The following is a 13269-nucleotide window of genomic DNA, read 5'->3' on the forward strand; positions in this document are numbered from 1 at the left end:
GCTTCTCTGCAACCTCCATATCCTCCTTAATAATCCTATTCACTCCCTCATTGTCTAATGGTCCAACTGCCTCCCTGGCAGGTTTCCTGCTTCTGATGTATTTAAAGACGTTTTTGTTATTCCCTGATGCTTTTAGCTAACTGTTCCTCAAACTCTCTTTTCGCCCCCCTTATTGTCACCTTGCATTTCTTTTGCCAGAGTTTGTGTTCCTTTCTGTTCTCTTCATTTGGGCAGGCCTTCCAATTTCGGAAGGAAGTCTTCTTCCCTTTTATGGCTTCCTTGACAGTACCCGTTAGCCATGCTGGCATCTTCCTGGACTTAGTGGTACCTTTCCTCTTTTTGCGTATACAATCTAACTGGGCTTCTAGTCAAACTCATTTCGAACAGAGATGGAAAAAAATTGAGGAACCACTGGAACCAACCCATGGTTTAAGAGGACACTGAGGAGAGCACACCTCAGAAAAGGTTCCTTGAGCTGCTACTGTTGTAACAGTCAGAAAAGAACAGAGTGGGAAGTCACTTGCGGGACTGCCCTTTGAGACGTGCCTAGACAGTAATAGATCTCCACTCAATGAAAATGGGCAGGTGCATTAGCTCCTGTACAGAATTCTAGAATGTTCCTGACTCTGTGTGGACACAGAACACACATATGCGGGAGGGCACGTAAATCCAGAGAGGAAATGTTATGTACCTATGCACATAATATTTATATGCTTATGGGCATATAAGCAAGTGCTCAAAACAAACCATTTTTATACTAGTTACTGACATTGACTAGTAAATCTCACGAATATTTAAGTGCCTTCAGTAAATAACCCCATTTCCATAATGTATAGGCAAATACTGACATTAACCAAAGCAAGTTGTGAATAGAATCTGCTTTGAATGTTAGAGATAGCCTTGGCCTGGTGTCTTCTCATGGAAGAGTCAATTACAAGAAGAAACATAAGGTGGCCCAGCCTAGATAATGCCTTCTGCAATGCATTCTGACATTTACTCTAACATATACACATTTCTGAAAATATTAACCCACTGGCAGCTGTAGTAGGGACTGATGTTGCCCAGATGAACTACTGTTCAGGGGCTCTGCTCCGTTGTGAGTACCTGTTTATGGTGTTGGGCCTACGTGACAAGATTGGGCTGCTGTTGGTGTACCAGCTGCCCCGCTGCCCATCAGCGGCCCTCCCTGAGCTCCTTGACCTTGTTGCGGGACTCGTGGTTGATTTCACTAGACTTTTAGTCTTGGGAGATTTCAACCTACCTGCCCTGGGTGGAAGTCAGGTGACTGCTCAGGAGTCTGTGGCATCCATGGCAACCATGGTCTTGTCTCAATTAATCTCAGGCCTGACTCACATTGGTGGCCACACATTGGATCTTGTCTTTGCCTCGGAGCAGTGGTGATGCAATATGAGGATGGGGGATATAGTCATCTCACCCTTGCCATGGTCAGACCATTTCCTGGTATGTCTGCATATCACTGCAGCTCCTGTACTTCGCAAGGGCGATGGACCCAATTTATCGGTCTGCCCCAGGTGCTTAACGGATCCATTTGGATTCCAGAAGGAAGTTGGGGAATTTCCCAGCAATCTTGTGGGCAGCTCTCCAGCGCGACTCATTGAGGCTTGGAGCATCGAGGCCACGAGTGCTCTGGATGAAATTGCTCCTAAGCGGTCTCTTAAAGTCTGAGGGTCTCATGCCCCTTGGTTTTCAGAGGAGTTAAGGGGCATGAAACAGTGCCTAGAGCGATGCTGGAGGATTGGAGCATACCGTGGCAATACAAGTGGTAAAGTCTGCTTATTTCTCTGCTCTCATTGCATCGGCGGAATCCTGTCCAGCGGCATTATTTTGGATCACCCATACCCTTTGTAGGAACTGGGAGAAGGAAGACCTTCCAAAGGACCGCTGTGGTGTTTTTGCCAAATTCTTTGCCAATAAGGTCACTTGTCTCAGCTCTGAGTTGGACTCTGATTGTGCTATGTCCACTGAGGTGATGGAGGCAATGTCTTGTATCCCAATCATTTGGGATACGTTTGAGCTTGTGGAGGCTGATGATATGGATAGGGTTCTCTTAGTATGAGTACGATCGCTTGATCCTTGCCCCTCCCGGTTGATTTGTTTGGCCGGGTGTGTGTGTGTGTGTGTGTGTGTGAGGTCCTGGGTCCAGGAGCTAGTGAATTCATCATTCAGGGAGGGCTAGTTCCTCTAGCTTTGAAAGAAGCAGTGGTCCGCCCTCTCCTGAAGTCTTCTCTGGAACCAGAGATAATAGATCATTTTAGACCTATCTCCATCATTCCTTTTTGGGGGAAGGTTTGGAGAAAGTCATTGCTGCTCAACTACAGAAAATCCTAGATGAAGTGGATTTCCTTGACCCCTTTCAGTTGGGGTTTAGGCCACGGCACAACATGGAAATGGCATCTGCCGCTCTGGTGGATGACCTCATTGGAGCCTTGATGAGGGGAGTGTGCCTCTCTTGATTCTATTAGATCTCTCAGTGGCTTTTGATACCACCGACCATGGTACCCTTCTGGATCATCAGTCAATGCTACAGAAATGTCAGCATATATGACATTTATGATCATGTTTCACCTTTGCTGAGGTCGCTGCATTGGCTGCCAGTTCGCTTCCGGGTCCAATTCAAGGTGCTGGTTATCACCCTTCAGGTTTTGGCATCTGTGTGCCTTCAGGACTGCCTCTCCTGTCCAATTTTGACCCACCCTGTGATGCCGTCTCAAGTGGGCCTTCTCAGAGTTCTGGGCCCAGGGGAGGTATGTGGGGCCTGGGCTCGTAGGAGTGTCTTCTCTCTTGCAGCCCCTTCCTTATGGAACACTCTGCCTCCTGAGATGTGTAATGCCTCCTCCTTTCTATCCTTTAAGATGCTCCTGAAAACCTATCTATTAAAAACTAAAAGCGTTTAGTTTTGTGTGTGTGTGTGTGTGTGTGTGTGAACCGCCTTGAGTCTAAGGAAGTCAGATGGTCAATAAATTAGAAAGATAGATAGATAGATAGATAGATAGATAGATAGATAGATAGATAGATAGATAGATATTACACTCTGTAATCTTGAAAACACAAGCAGCAATAAGAAAATCACAAAGTGCATGCCCATTTTACTGTTATACAAAGAAGGGAGACGCAATTTATAGGAAAACATTACACTTTGCCTTTGGAACTGTAAAATCAGTACACCTACGGCTTCATAATCTGCCAGCTCCAGTCTAGCTTTGTTCTGCATGGTCCTCTTGCACAGATAGATGGCTACGAACAGAAAAACATTGAAAGGGACAATTAAGGAAAAGGCAATTGCTGCAGAAAAACAATGCTCCTCCTGTATATTTACCATTAAGACACAACAGAATTAGACATGAAGGATGGCAACTGAAGTTAAAAAGCCCAAGTGACTTTTTCTGTGAGAAGGACAGAGTTCTCTCAAATCTAGATACAAACCTCAGACCCCTGGAGATTTTTCAAACAGAAGAGGTTGCATTTTTGGTAGGACTGGTTAAAACAAACAACACACTTTCTCACATTAGTCATTCATATTGCCTGACTGACAGAGGTGTATCCTTATGGAGATGGCAGCATTTGATCTACTCTGTGCAGAGTCTGCGGGCACTGAGGAAAGCTGCCACAGGACATGCCATTCTGCCTCTGCTACAGTCCCCCACTTTTCAGCGCACCATTCACTGCCTCTTTCACAAGCCTCCCTGCCTACCACTGGCCTCTGTGGCCTCCATTACTCATTGCCGTTGCCACGACCAGCTTGCTTCCCTTTGCCAGTTATGATGCAACAGATTGATGTCACCGCCTGGTGCGTGCTACCCCTGGGATGGGCTCATGCTGGGGCGGTGATGTCCTTACATAGGAGAAGAGAGCTGGTCTTGTGATAGCAAGCATGACATGTCCTCTTAGCTAAGCAGGGTCTGCCCTGGTTGTATATGAATGGGAGACCACATGTGAGCACTGTAAGATATTCCTCATAGGGCGATGGAGCCACTCTGGGAAGAGCAGAAGGTTCCAAGTCCCATCCCTGGCATCTCCAAGATAGGGCTGAGAGAGACTCCTGCCTGCAACCTTGGAGAAGCCGCTGACAGTCCATGAAGACAATACTGAGCTAGATAGACCAATGGTCTGATTCAGTATATGGCAATTTCCTATGTACTGCATCACGGCCAGAGAAGGGAAGCAAGCCGGCAGCTGCAGTGAGTGGAGGTCAGTGGTGGACAACTGGTGGTGGTGCATCAAGAAGGTCAGCAGCAAGGATGCTGTGGTGGCAGCCTGCCAAAAACTTTAGACATGGGCCACAGCCAATGTCGCCATGCCACTGTCTGTACACATGTACATTTTGCTGTGTGAATAACTGTATGTATTTTGTTTCTAAAAATGAAGCTGGGTACAGGCCTGAAATGCAGGATACAGAAAGGAGGCATACTTCTGTACATGTATTCAACATACCATGTGAGTATCTGTGCATGAGTACGGATTTATATGAGTGTGTATACTGAAACAGGGCCTTTTTGGTGGTGGTCCCTCGGCTTTGGAATGCCCTCCCCGAAGAGCTTCACCATGATCCCTCCCTCAGTGTTTTTAAAAAACAATTAAAAACACATCTTTTAAAAGAGACTTTTAAATGTTTTATCTGCTGCTTATATCTGGTAGGTTCTTTAATTTTTGTAGTTCTTAGATTTTAGCTTTTTATTAATAAGTTTTAATTTGAAACTTCTTTTAAAAATTATAATTTTAAATGTGGTTTTGGCCTGGTTTATTAGTCTTATTTTACATTGTAACTATTTTATTAATATTGTGAGCTGTTCCAAGCAGTGGTGTACTGGAGGGGCGGGGTTACTGATCTGTATGCTATTTGGGGTCAAGAATTTGTTTTTCAAGCATTTATGAATGCATAGGCATTTCTATCAACAACAGTTTCACCTGGAAGCCACTTTTAGAGTGAACATTTAAGTGATAGCTGTCCTTTTCATGTGATTCCAGGACTGAAACAACCATGCAAAAAAGAGATTGGTTACTGGGCTCCTTCTGCCTGACAGTGACCATTTGCAACATCAAGCAAGCACATCAGTCTTGGGTAAGAGAACTACTGAGCTCCTAACTTTAGCTTTAGCTGGATGCATGTAGTTGTGGCGTTACTGAGCCTTCAGCAGAATCCAAATGAGTAGCCAAAACCATGAGACAGAGATTGACACTAACTATGCTTGACAGATTTTGTGGGTCTATGAAAATGAGTCTCAAGGGAAACAAAGCTAAGACAACAGCAACATTACTTTCAGTGGAAGGCTACAAATGGGCCCGACAATTACCCTGACAAATATGTTGCAACTGAGATCCAATTTTTAAACCCAGCTCCTATTAAATTTTGTAGGATTTCTCTCCAAACCCTTAACTTACTAGGTGGTTGTCAAAAGCCATCATTTTCTCTTGTAACCACCCTCTCACCACAGTATAGGGATATTATTGTTATTATTATTATTTGCATTTATATCCCTCTCTTCCTCCAAGGAGCCCAGAGCGGTGTACTACATACTTAAGTTTCTCCTCACAACAACCCTGTGAAGTAGGTTGGGCAGAGAGAAGTGACTGGCCCAGAGTCACCCAGCAAGTATCATGGTTGAATGAGGATTTGAACTCGGGTCTCCCCGGTCCTAGTCCAGCACTCTAACCACTACACAACGCTGGCTCATAATACTGGCCTACCACAGAGCTGTTATAATATATGTGAAGCATTTTGGTAATTTTAAATGTACTATACAAATGCTTATTATTACTATTTCATCTACAGCTTCTGTCCTTAGAGAGGTCCACTAACAGATGAATCCCACCCGCTAAAATAATCTTTAAAAGTCTTGCTGCAAATACATCTTTATCAGCAGTGCAACTGGCAATGTTGCAGCAGGGCCTTTTTCATGGTGACACCTCTCTTGTAAAACTCTCTTGAAAGAATGGTCCACCAAGTCCACTCTTCAAAGCTTTTAGAAAAGCGAAATATGTTTTAATTTTAGCAGGTTTGACAGGTCAATTTTATTGGCTGGTCTTCTTTCTGATGCTGACTGTTTTATATGATTATAGTTGTTTCAGGCAGTTGTAATTTAGCATTTATTGTTATTATCAGCTGACACCCAGACTAACACTGTGCTAGTGCAAATATGTTGTGTGCAGCTAGCACATGGACGTTTTGAGTTTGTGCCAGGAGCTTGTGCTATAGACTAGCGTTTGCTAGCACAACCGGGTGCACTTGCACAACAAGACGCACAACCTATGGCACACTTCCTTCTGTGAAATGCCCGCATCTTGTACCGCTATTTTTGTTGGGCAGGTGTGGGAGTGCAAGAGATTGCACAACTTTGAGCACACCTGCAGCTTTGTACAACTGCATGAACTTCTGGCATGTGCGTAACTTTGTTGAACTAGTGCAGTCTTAGTCTGGATATCAGCCAATGTGAGCTGCCAGTTGCAGCTGCCGAGGGCAGCGCCAGGCAGGAGTAGGGTGGTGAGGTGCCACCCTGCTAGCGCCACCCCTGCAAGCCAGGGTGGATTTGATTTAAATCAAACTGATTTAAATCACGATTTAAATCACTAGCAGGGTGGATAAAAATCAATGATTTTTTTTAAAAAATCAAAAAAAATCAGATTTTTTTATTTAAATCGGATTTTTTTAATTTAAATCGGATTTTTTTAAAAAAATCATTGATTTTTATCCACCCTGTTAGTGATTTAAATCGTGATTTAAATTGTGATTTAAATCAGTTTGATTTAAATCAACTCCACCCTGCTGCAAGCTGACTCAAGCAACAGTGCTCCGCCTAGAATCCCATGTGGGGGTGGGGGGTGACGCTCCACCTGGCATCCCGGCAGGGTGGCAGCATGGCCCTGGCCTGTATGTGTGGCCCCGCACATGCACAGCGGCCAGGGCCATGTCACCGCCCTGCTGGGATGCCGGGTGGAGCACTGTTGCTTGAGGTAGCTTGCAGTTGCTGCCTTAATGCTAGTAAGCACCTGCTGATTTGTTTTTAAAGGTGCCTCTTGCCGCCACCCCAATGCTGCCCTCACTGGCCACTACTGTGAACTGACTCGAGTGAATCCTGGGGAAATGAAAGAGAATAAATAAGTATATATATGTAATTTTTAAAAATGGCATGGTTAAGTCAAAATTAAATGCCCTAGCATCCACCAATATTTTTTGTGAATGTTAAGCACAGTCATAAACACCTCCCATTGAAATAAATGGGTCTAAAACTATTTAACTGGCTATAGGATGGCCTAAATATAGAAAGAGCAGCAAGATTATTTGTATATGAGGCAGGCAGCACTAATATCTCTTTTTGTGTTAAGAAATTAAGTTGGTAAAGAAATTAATTGTTAAAAAATTAATAATGGTTAAATAAGAGATTACAAATGATTATGGTACTTCCATTCATCAGTGATTGCAAAGCCCACAGTCATATATAAAAGTTATGTGTTAAAATGAAGGAAAAAAGAGATCTGTCTGTGGTCATAAATTGCTTTTGATCAATCCATAAAAGAAACCCTTCCAAGAGTGCTTGTTTTATCTGCACAAGTATATTTATTTCCTTTGCCATTGCCACAGCTGAATGGGAAAATTGATTTTATCATTTCCATGTGAGAGGAGTATAGCTGCAGTAGACAGCAGTAGCTAAAGATAACAATGCTGACATATTCCCTTTATGCATTAGTACTCAGCGGTTCAGACATTTAATACAGAATACTGTGGTTTATTAGCTCATAAACCATTGTTGTTTGTTATTTCTTTCTCAGTGCCAGACACGAACCGCTAACGTAAACTTATCACCCCTCTTTTTAAAGCTATACATCAATGAAACTCCATTTTCATTTACGACTGCTAAGGAGTTTCTAATTTTGGTTAGATAATAGTTTATTGATTAATCATACAATATATTAGTGCCGGGACTATATCATCAGTTATCGCATAACATACCACAGAGCCTGACCTTTGTACAAAAGAAATCTTAATGCTGTTAGATGACAATAACCTTGGGGCAAAATTTTCTTTCCTGGTCTGTGCAGTTCTTATTGGCCAGAGGAGTCAAGGCCTCTGGGAGGTTACACCTCCTGCTTCCCAGGAGGAACATCTAAGCCAGGAGAAAACCGGTCCATCATCAGGCAGAGGATGAGCAGCTACAGGGAGCTTGCTTACCCCTTCCCAGCCAGAAAGAACTCCGATGGGCTCCAACTGCAGGTTGCTTGGGACTGCAGACCTAAAGGGAAACATCTTTTGGAGCCGTTTTGTGGCTCTTCCTTCAACCTTTCTGCACCCCCCCATGCTTTTTCATGAAAAATCAGTGGAATTTGGAGGGGGGGGCACTGCTGGACAGCTGGAGACCCGGAGAGCATGGTAGGACACTTTATTTACAATGTCAACAGCTGTGCCTATATGAAACAATGACATCTGCTGTGCTTATATTAAACAACATTAACATTAAAGGTGTAAATATTGAGCAGGAAGAATTTCAAATTACTCTATATGCAGATGGCATAATAATTTTAACATGGTATTCATCACTAACAAGTATGACTGCTAACTTGGTGAGGGAACTTCCATGGGTAAATACAACACAGTGTGAAAAGCATTCAGGCCAGGGTCAAACATCAGTTCAAATGCAGCCAAGTTCACCCTCAGAGAACAGAGCTAGTGCCCACATAAAAGCCTTCAGCACCAGTATTATATACGATGAAAAAACAATCTAGTCAACAGATGGGATCCATTTGGAGGGAACAATTACATGGTCTAGGAAAACACCAAAACTTTGCTATAGAACGGTGTAGGCAAACCTGGCCCTCCAGCTGTTGTTGAACTACAACTGGCTAGGAATGATGGGAGCTGTAGTTCAACAACAGCTGGAGGGCCAAGTTTGCCCACCCCTGCTCCAGGAAAAGACCAAGAGTTAATGGTGGACATCCTAATGAAGCACTGGTCCAGCAGTGCTTTGTTCCAGTCTAAGGCTGCACCTTCACACACGGACGGGTGTGTGTGTGTGTGTGTGTGTGTGTGTGTGTGTGTGTGTGTGAAAAACCATCTCCCCTTCCTTCCGCAGCTGCCTGCATCACCAGAAAATATGCTCCTGAGCAGGGAGATCGGGGAGCAGGGGAGATTGAGCTGCCAAGGCCTTAGTCTGGAACGCAACACTGCTGCAGTGGCACTTTGCCGGGCAGGATGCCAGCCAATGTAATTAATTTTGTCAAATCATAAAGTAGAAAATCTCCACTGTCTCATAATTGCCACCATCATGACATTGCTTCAGGGGATACTGTGCTGGGCTGATCCATGGGCAATTTTGTTTGGCTAGCCAAACAGACTGCAAGGTGTGCTCTGTTCATACAAGGCTACATGTGTGCATGAAACTTGTTTCTTTTGGGGCAGTAGATGAAGTATAGAAGAGGGCCTATTCATCATCCCACACTGATATTTGAATGGCATAATCCATCACAATAATTTCATCATCAGATTATTAATCAGGAAAATATTATTCAATTTGTTGGGGGGGGGGAACAAGACTAGCAGAGATACACTATAAAATAACATTCAAAAACTGGACCACTTAAAATTCTCACCATAGTCTGTGTTTTCTGGTTCCCAGCAATTTGAAGGCCAAAAATATGGAGCCTGAAAAACAGTGAATTGTATTTTGTTATAACAATGTAAGCGTCTGAATACTTAAGGCACAGGTCAATACTACTCCTAATAATATTATTCTGACCAAAAGCTGGTGGCAATTCTGAGAACTGTTGGGCTACTTAAACCCCATTGGGGTCAATGAGATTTTAGCAGCTTAGCTGTGTGTTGGTGAGAATGTAATTCTGTGACATTTCTGTACTCAACATCATCCCACATAATATTCAATAAAAGTCTCTTTAAACTTTCCTAAGAAGCAATCATGTCCACTTATAATGATCACCTTTTAGCACTCAGACATTATCTTTTTGTATATAATCACAAGGTATGTGGGAATTTTATTCAGAAATACTTAAATGTTGAGATTACAAGGCAGAAACCATCATACTGCCTCTTTCAATAACCATACAGTCATCCTTGCCAACCACAATTTTACGAACCACAGTTTTGAGTATATGCGAATGGGAAATTGTGACAGGTCTTGCCAACCGCAACCCGAGTATCCGCAGATGGCGAGATTTTTAGTGATTTGGGGGGGGAGGGGTTTCAGCGATTTTAGGAGGTTCAGATGTTCGATCTGCTCATTCCTCCTGGTGACCCTTGCTGACTTTGCTGTGCCTTGCCAATTTAAAATGCCTTTGAGTGATTTTTGGGAGTTCAAAAAGTTTCGAGAGGTTCTATCTGCTCATTCTACTTGGTGACGCCTGGCCATATTGCAGGATATTTTGTGATTTTTTAGCTTGGGGGGGGGGTATTTACCCCTTTATTTTTAGGTCTTTTTGAGGTCGTGGTTCCCCTAACCCCCTGTTTCCCATAGACTTTAATGCCTCGCCAACTGTGAATTTGCCAATGGCAAGGTTTTGCCAGGTGATGATGTGATATAATTAGAACCATATTGTTATATGCTTTAATGGTATGATTGTGGATTTAATCACAACCTCTACCCTCTCTACTATTGTATTTTTGATATTGTGACCCCTCGTGGTTCTTTTTGAGAAAGGCAAAATAGAATTTTTAAATAAAGGAAGAAACAAAATCTCCAGAGCAAGAGATTTTGAACTTCACTATTAGGCGATGGGGAATGAAATGTAACTCTTTCCATCAACTTTCAGAGCCAGGCGTAGGCTTGGGTAGGTAATCGGCAAATCTCCAGACAGTAATTGTCCTGCTACTTGATCAACACCACCACTACACCTTTAACAACTGGGGAGGAAGGAAAAGAGGTGTATAGTTACAGCAGCAAGAAGCATGGGAGAAGAACATCTGGGGGATTTTTCAGTCATTTCTAGATTTTTCAGCTAATTGCTTGGGAACCATTGAGGCCTAGGAAGCTGAGGTACAACTAGTGAGCACAGATTCTTGCCAAATGTGAATGAACGTGGCAACTTGGCTGTTGGGTGAATAATACTGGAGAAACAGCCGATGAGGTGGTCCAACATCTTTAGATGCCACAGCAGCATCAAATGACGACTTGCATCCCAAAATCCTCCTGCTAACACAGTCCCCCGCACTAAATGCCCCCTTGAATATCCTCCTGCTGGTACACAATGCCCCCTGCTAATGCCAAACTCTTCCCACACAACCTCCACCTCCTCTTGCTCTTGCCAGAATGGAGTAGAAAAGTGGTGTCTCCCTTCTACTCTCAACTCCACTTCCCCTTTCACTCTGTCCCAGCAGCAGTGAGAGAATTAGAAGGCTGACTGGCATTTGGCACAGCGGTGGGCATACAGCTTGTCTACCGTTCTCCTGCACAACCCAAAATCTGTTTCAGTGCACCTCACAGGTAGCCTGGCCCTGAGAGTCAAGTATGACAGTGTGTGTGAGGTAGCAGGGACCATAGGTCCACGATGGAGTTCACTGCCTTGCATGTAGGTTCAATCCAAGATGTCCATTTTAAAAGAGATCTCAGTAAGAGTAGGCTAGGCTAGATGGACCAATGGAAACACTTTGCTGGAGCTATCAAGGTGGCCACAAGAAATATATGGATCTGCTAACTTCTACAGTACTGGGTGGCTTTAACAAAAGGTAAGCTTATCGACGCTGATGTCAAACAACTGAAAGAGCTCAACCAAAAGTTAAATGTAGGCAGGGATGTAATAAGCCAGTTTTGCTCAAGGTTTGTCCCATTAGACCAACTTTGGCTCTCCAGCTGTTTTTGGATTACAGCTCCCATGGTGGCCAATAGTGAGGATGATGGGAGTTGTGGTCCAATACCTGCAGGAGGGCCGAAGTTGTTCAGCCCTGGATTAGACAAAAAGAGGCAGTAAGCAGTAAGAAGGATGCCTGGCTATTCTATAATTCATGTAAAAAAAGCTGGGTTTCTTACTTGAAAACGATAGAAAGTCCCATCATCCTTCAAAGTAAGTACATGATCTGAGATTGGAAAAATATACCCCTGTGCCGCGACGAGACTCCCCATGTGTATTGCTTCAGCTGTAAATATAAAAAATGTAAGTCTGTTAAGCAAATATGCTTTACACAGTGATAATCTTCTAAGAGCTAGACAGAAGGGTCTTGTACTTGGTGACTGGCCAATCCCCAGCCATGAGATCATTGGCAGGCTCAAAAAACAAGATGATTTGGGGATGATAGTCTTGCCCTCCTCTCCCAACCAGTTACAGTGGTGGTGAAAGTGTCTCCTCATTGTGCACCCCTCTGCTTTGAGAGTGGAAACGCTTACACTTTTTGAGCAAAGTGCTATCCTTTCTGAAGATGGTTGAAAAGGGAAACGAAGGCACAAAGAGAGACTGGTGGGGCACCAGTAATTAGTTGCAGGGACTGGACAAAATCAAGCTTCAGCCTTGAAGCTGCTGATGGGCTGCCGTTGGTTATCCCTACAACAGAGATTGTGTTTGTCCCAAAGGAAGGAGAGAGGATCCATAAACACTTGCATTACCCTTACAGGGCTGTATGCCCCAGACTTTTCTAAGAAACCATATGACGCCAGCTGTTGTTGCATGGATATGAGAAGGAGGGCAAGGTCTAGTCATCTTGCCAACTTGCAAACATTCATATCCTTATTGGACATGAATGGTCAGATATTCATATTCTTATTGCTACAGATATCTAACAACATCTCATCTATACATTGTACCATATTGTACTTGGATGTTCTCACCTGGACTAAATGTTCCTATGAATATGGAGCAATATTTCTCATTTTTGGCAGAATAGACAGTAGGGATGTGCACAGAATGCCATTTGTGTTTCATTCTGAGCTCGGAACAGAAAGCAAATGTTTGGAACATTCTGTCAGAACAACTGATTGAGCCAGTTGTTCTGACAGAACGAGCATGGAACATGCTTGGAACACTTGAAACATTCTTCTGGCCTCTGAGCACGTGCGGCAGCCATTTGCGTGGTGGTGCTGACAATGCAAATGGCTGCTGCGTGTGCACAGAGGCCAGAAGGGTGCCATTTTGGAGTTGAAAATGGCGATTAGAACACTCAGAACGTTCCAACCTGGAACGGGGTCATTCTGTTCTGAGCTCAGAACAGGCCATTTGAAGGGCATTCTATTCCGAGCTTGGAACACTTAGAATGGCCTGTTCTGAACTTGGAATATTCTGCACTTCTCTAATAGACAGTAGGGATGTGTGAGCCAACTC

The 13269-nt window shown here is 43.6% G+C and overlaps 1 protein-coding gene across 21 annotated transcripts in view; it reads right to left on the bottom strand.

The window, feature by feature from the left end:
• Positions 1 to 13269, bottom strand: part of RGS6 (regulator of G protein signaling 6) — a 390873-nt gene that overhangs the window by 108476 nt on the left and 269128 nt on the right. For 19 of the 21 annotated variants that reach the window (XR_008308931.1, XR_008308962.1, XR_008308953.1 and 16 more), the window contains 3 exons: positions 11988 to 12094; positions 9601 to 9652; positions 3191 to 3255 (listed from right to left, as the gene is read on the bottom strand). Coding sequence is in view for 17 of the 21 variants with exons in the window: in XM_053256820.1 (XP_053112795.1) it covers positions 3191 to 3255; positions 9601 to 9652; positions 11988 to 12094 (224 nt within the window). In the remaining 4 variants the exon portion in view is untranslated. Of the gene's footprint in view, positions 1 to 3190; positions 3256 to 9600; positions 9653 to 11987; positions 12095 to 12779; positions 12856 to 13269 lie in introns of those variants that run through there. The other 2 variants (XM_053257661.1, XM_053257800.1) reach the window with 2 other exon arrangements.

Source organism: Hemicordylus capensis, chromosome 1 (assembly GCF_027244095.1).
Source record: "Hemicordylus capensis ecotype Gifberg chromosome 1, rHemCap1.1.pri, whole genome shotgun sequence".
Taxonomy (NCBI): Eukaryota; Metazoa; Chordata; class Lepidosauria; order Squamata; family Cordylidae; genus Hemicordylus; species Hemicordylus capensis.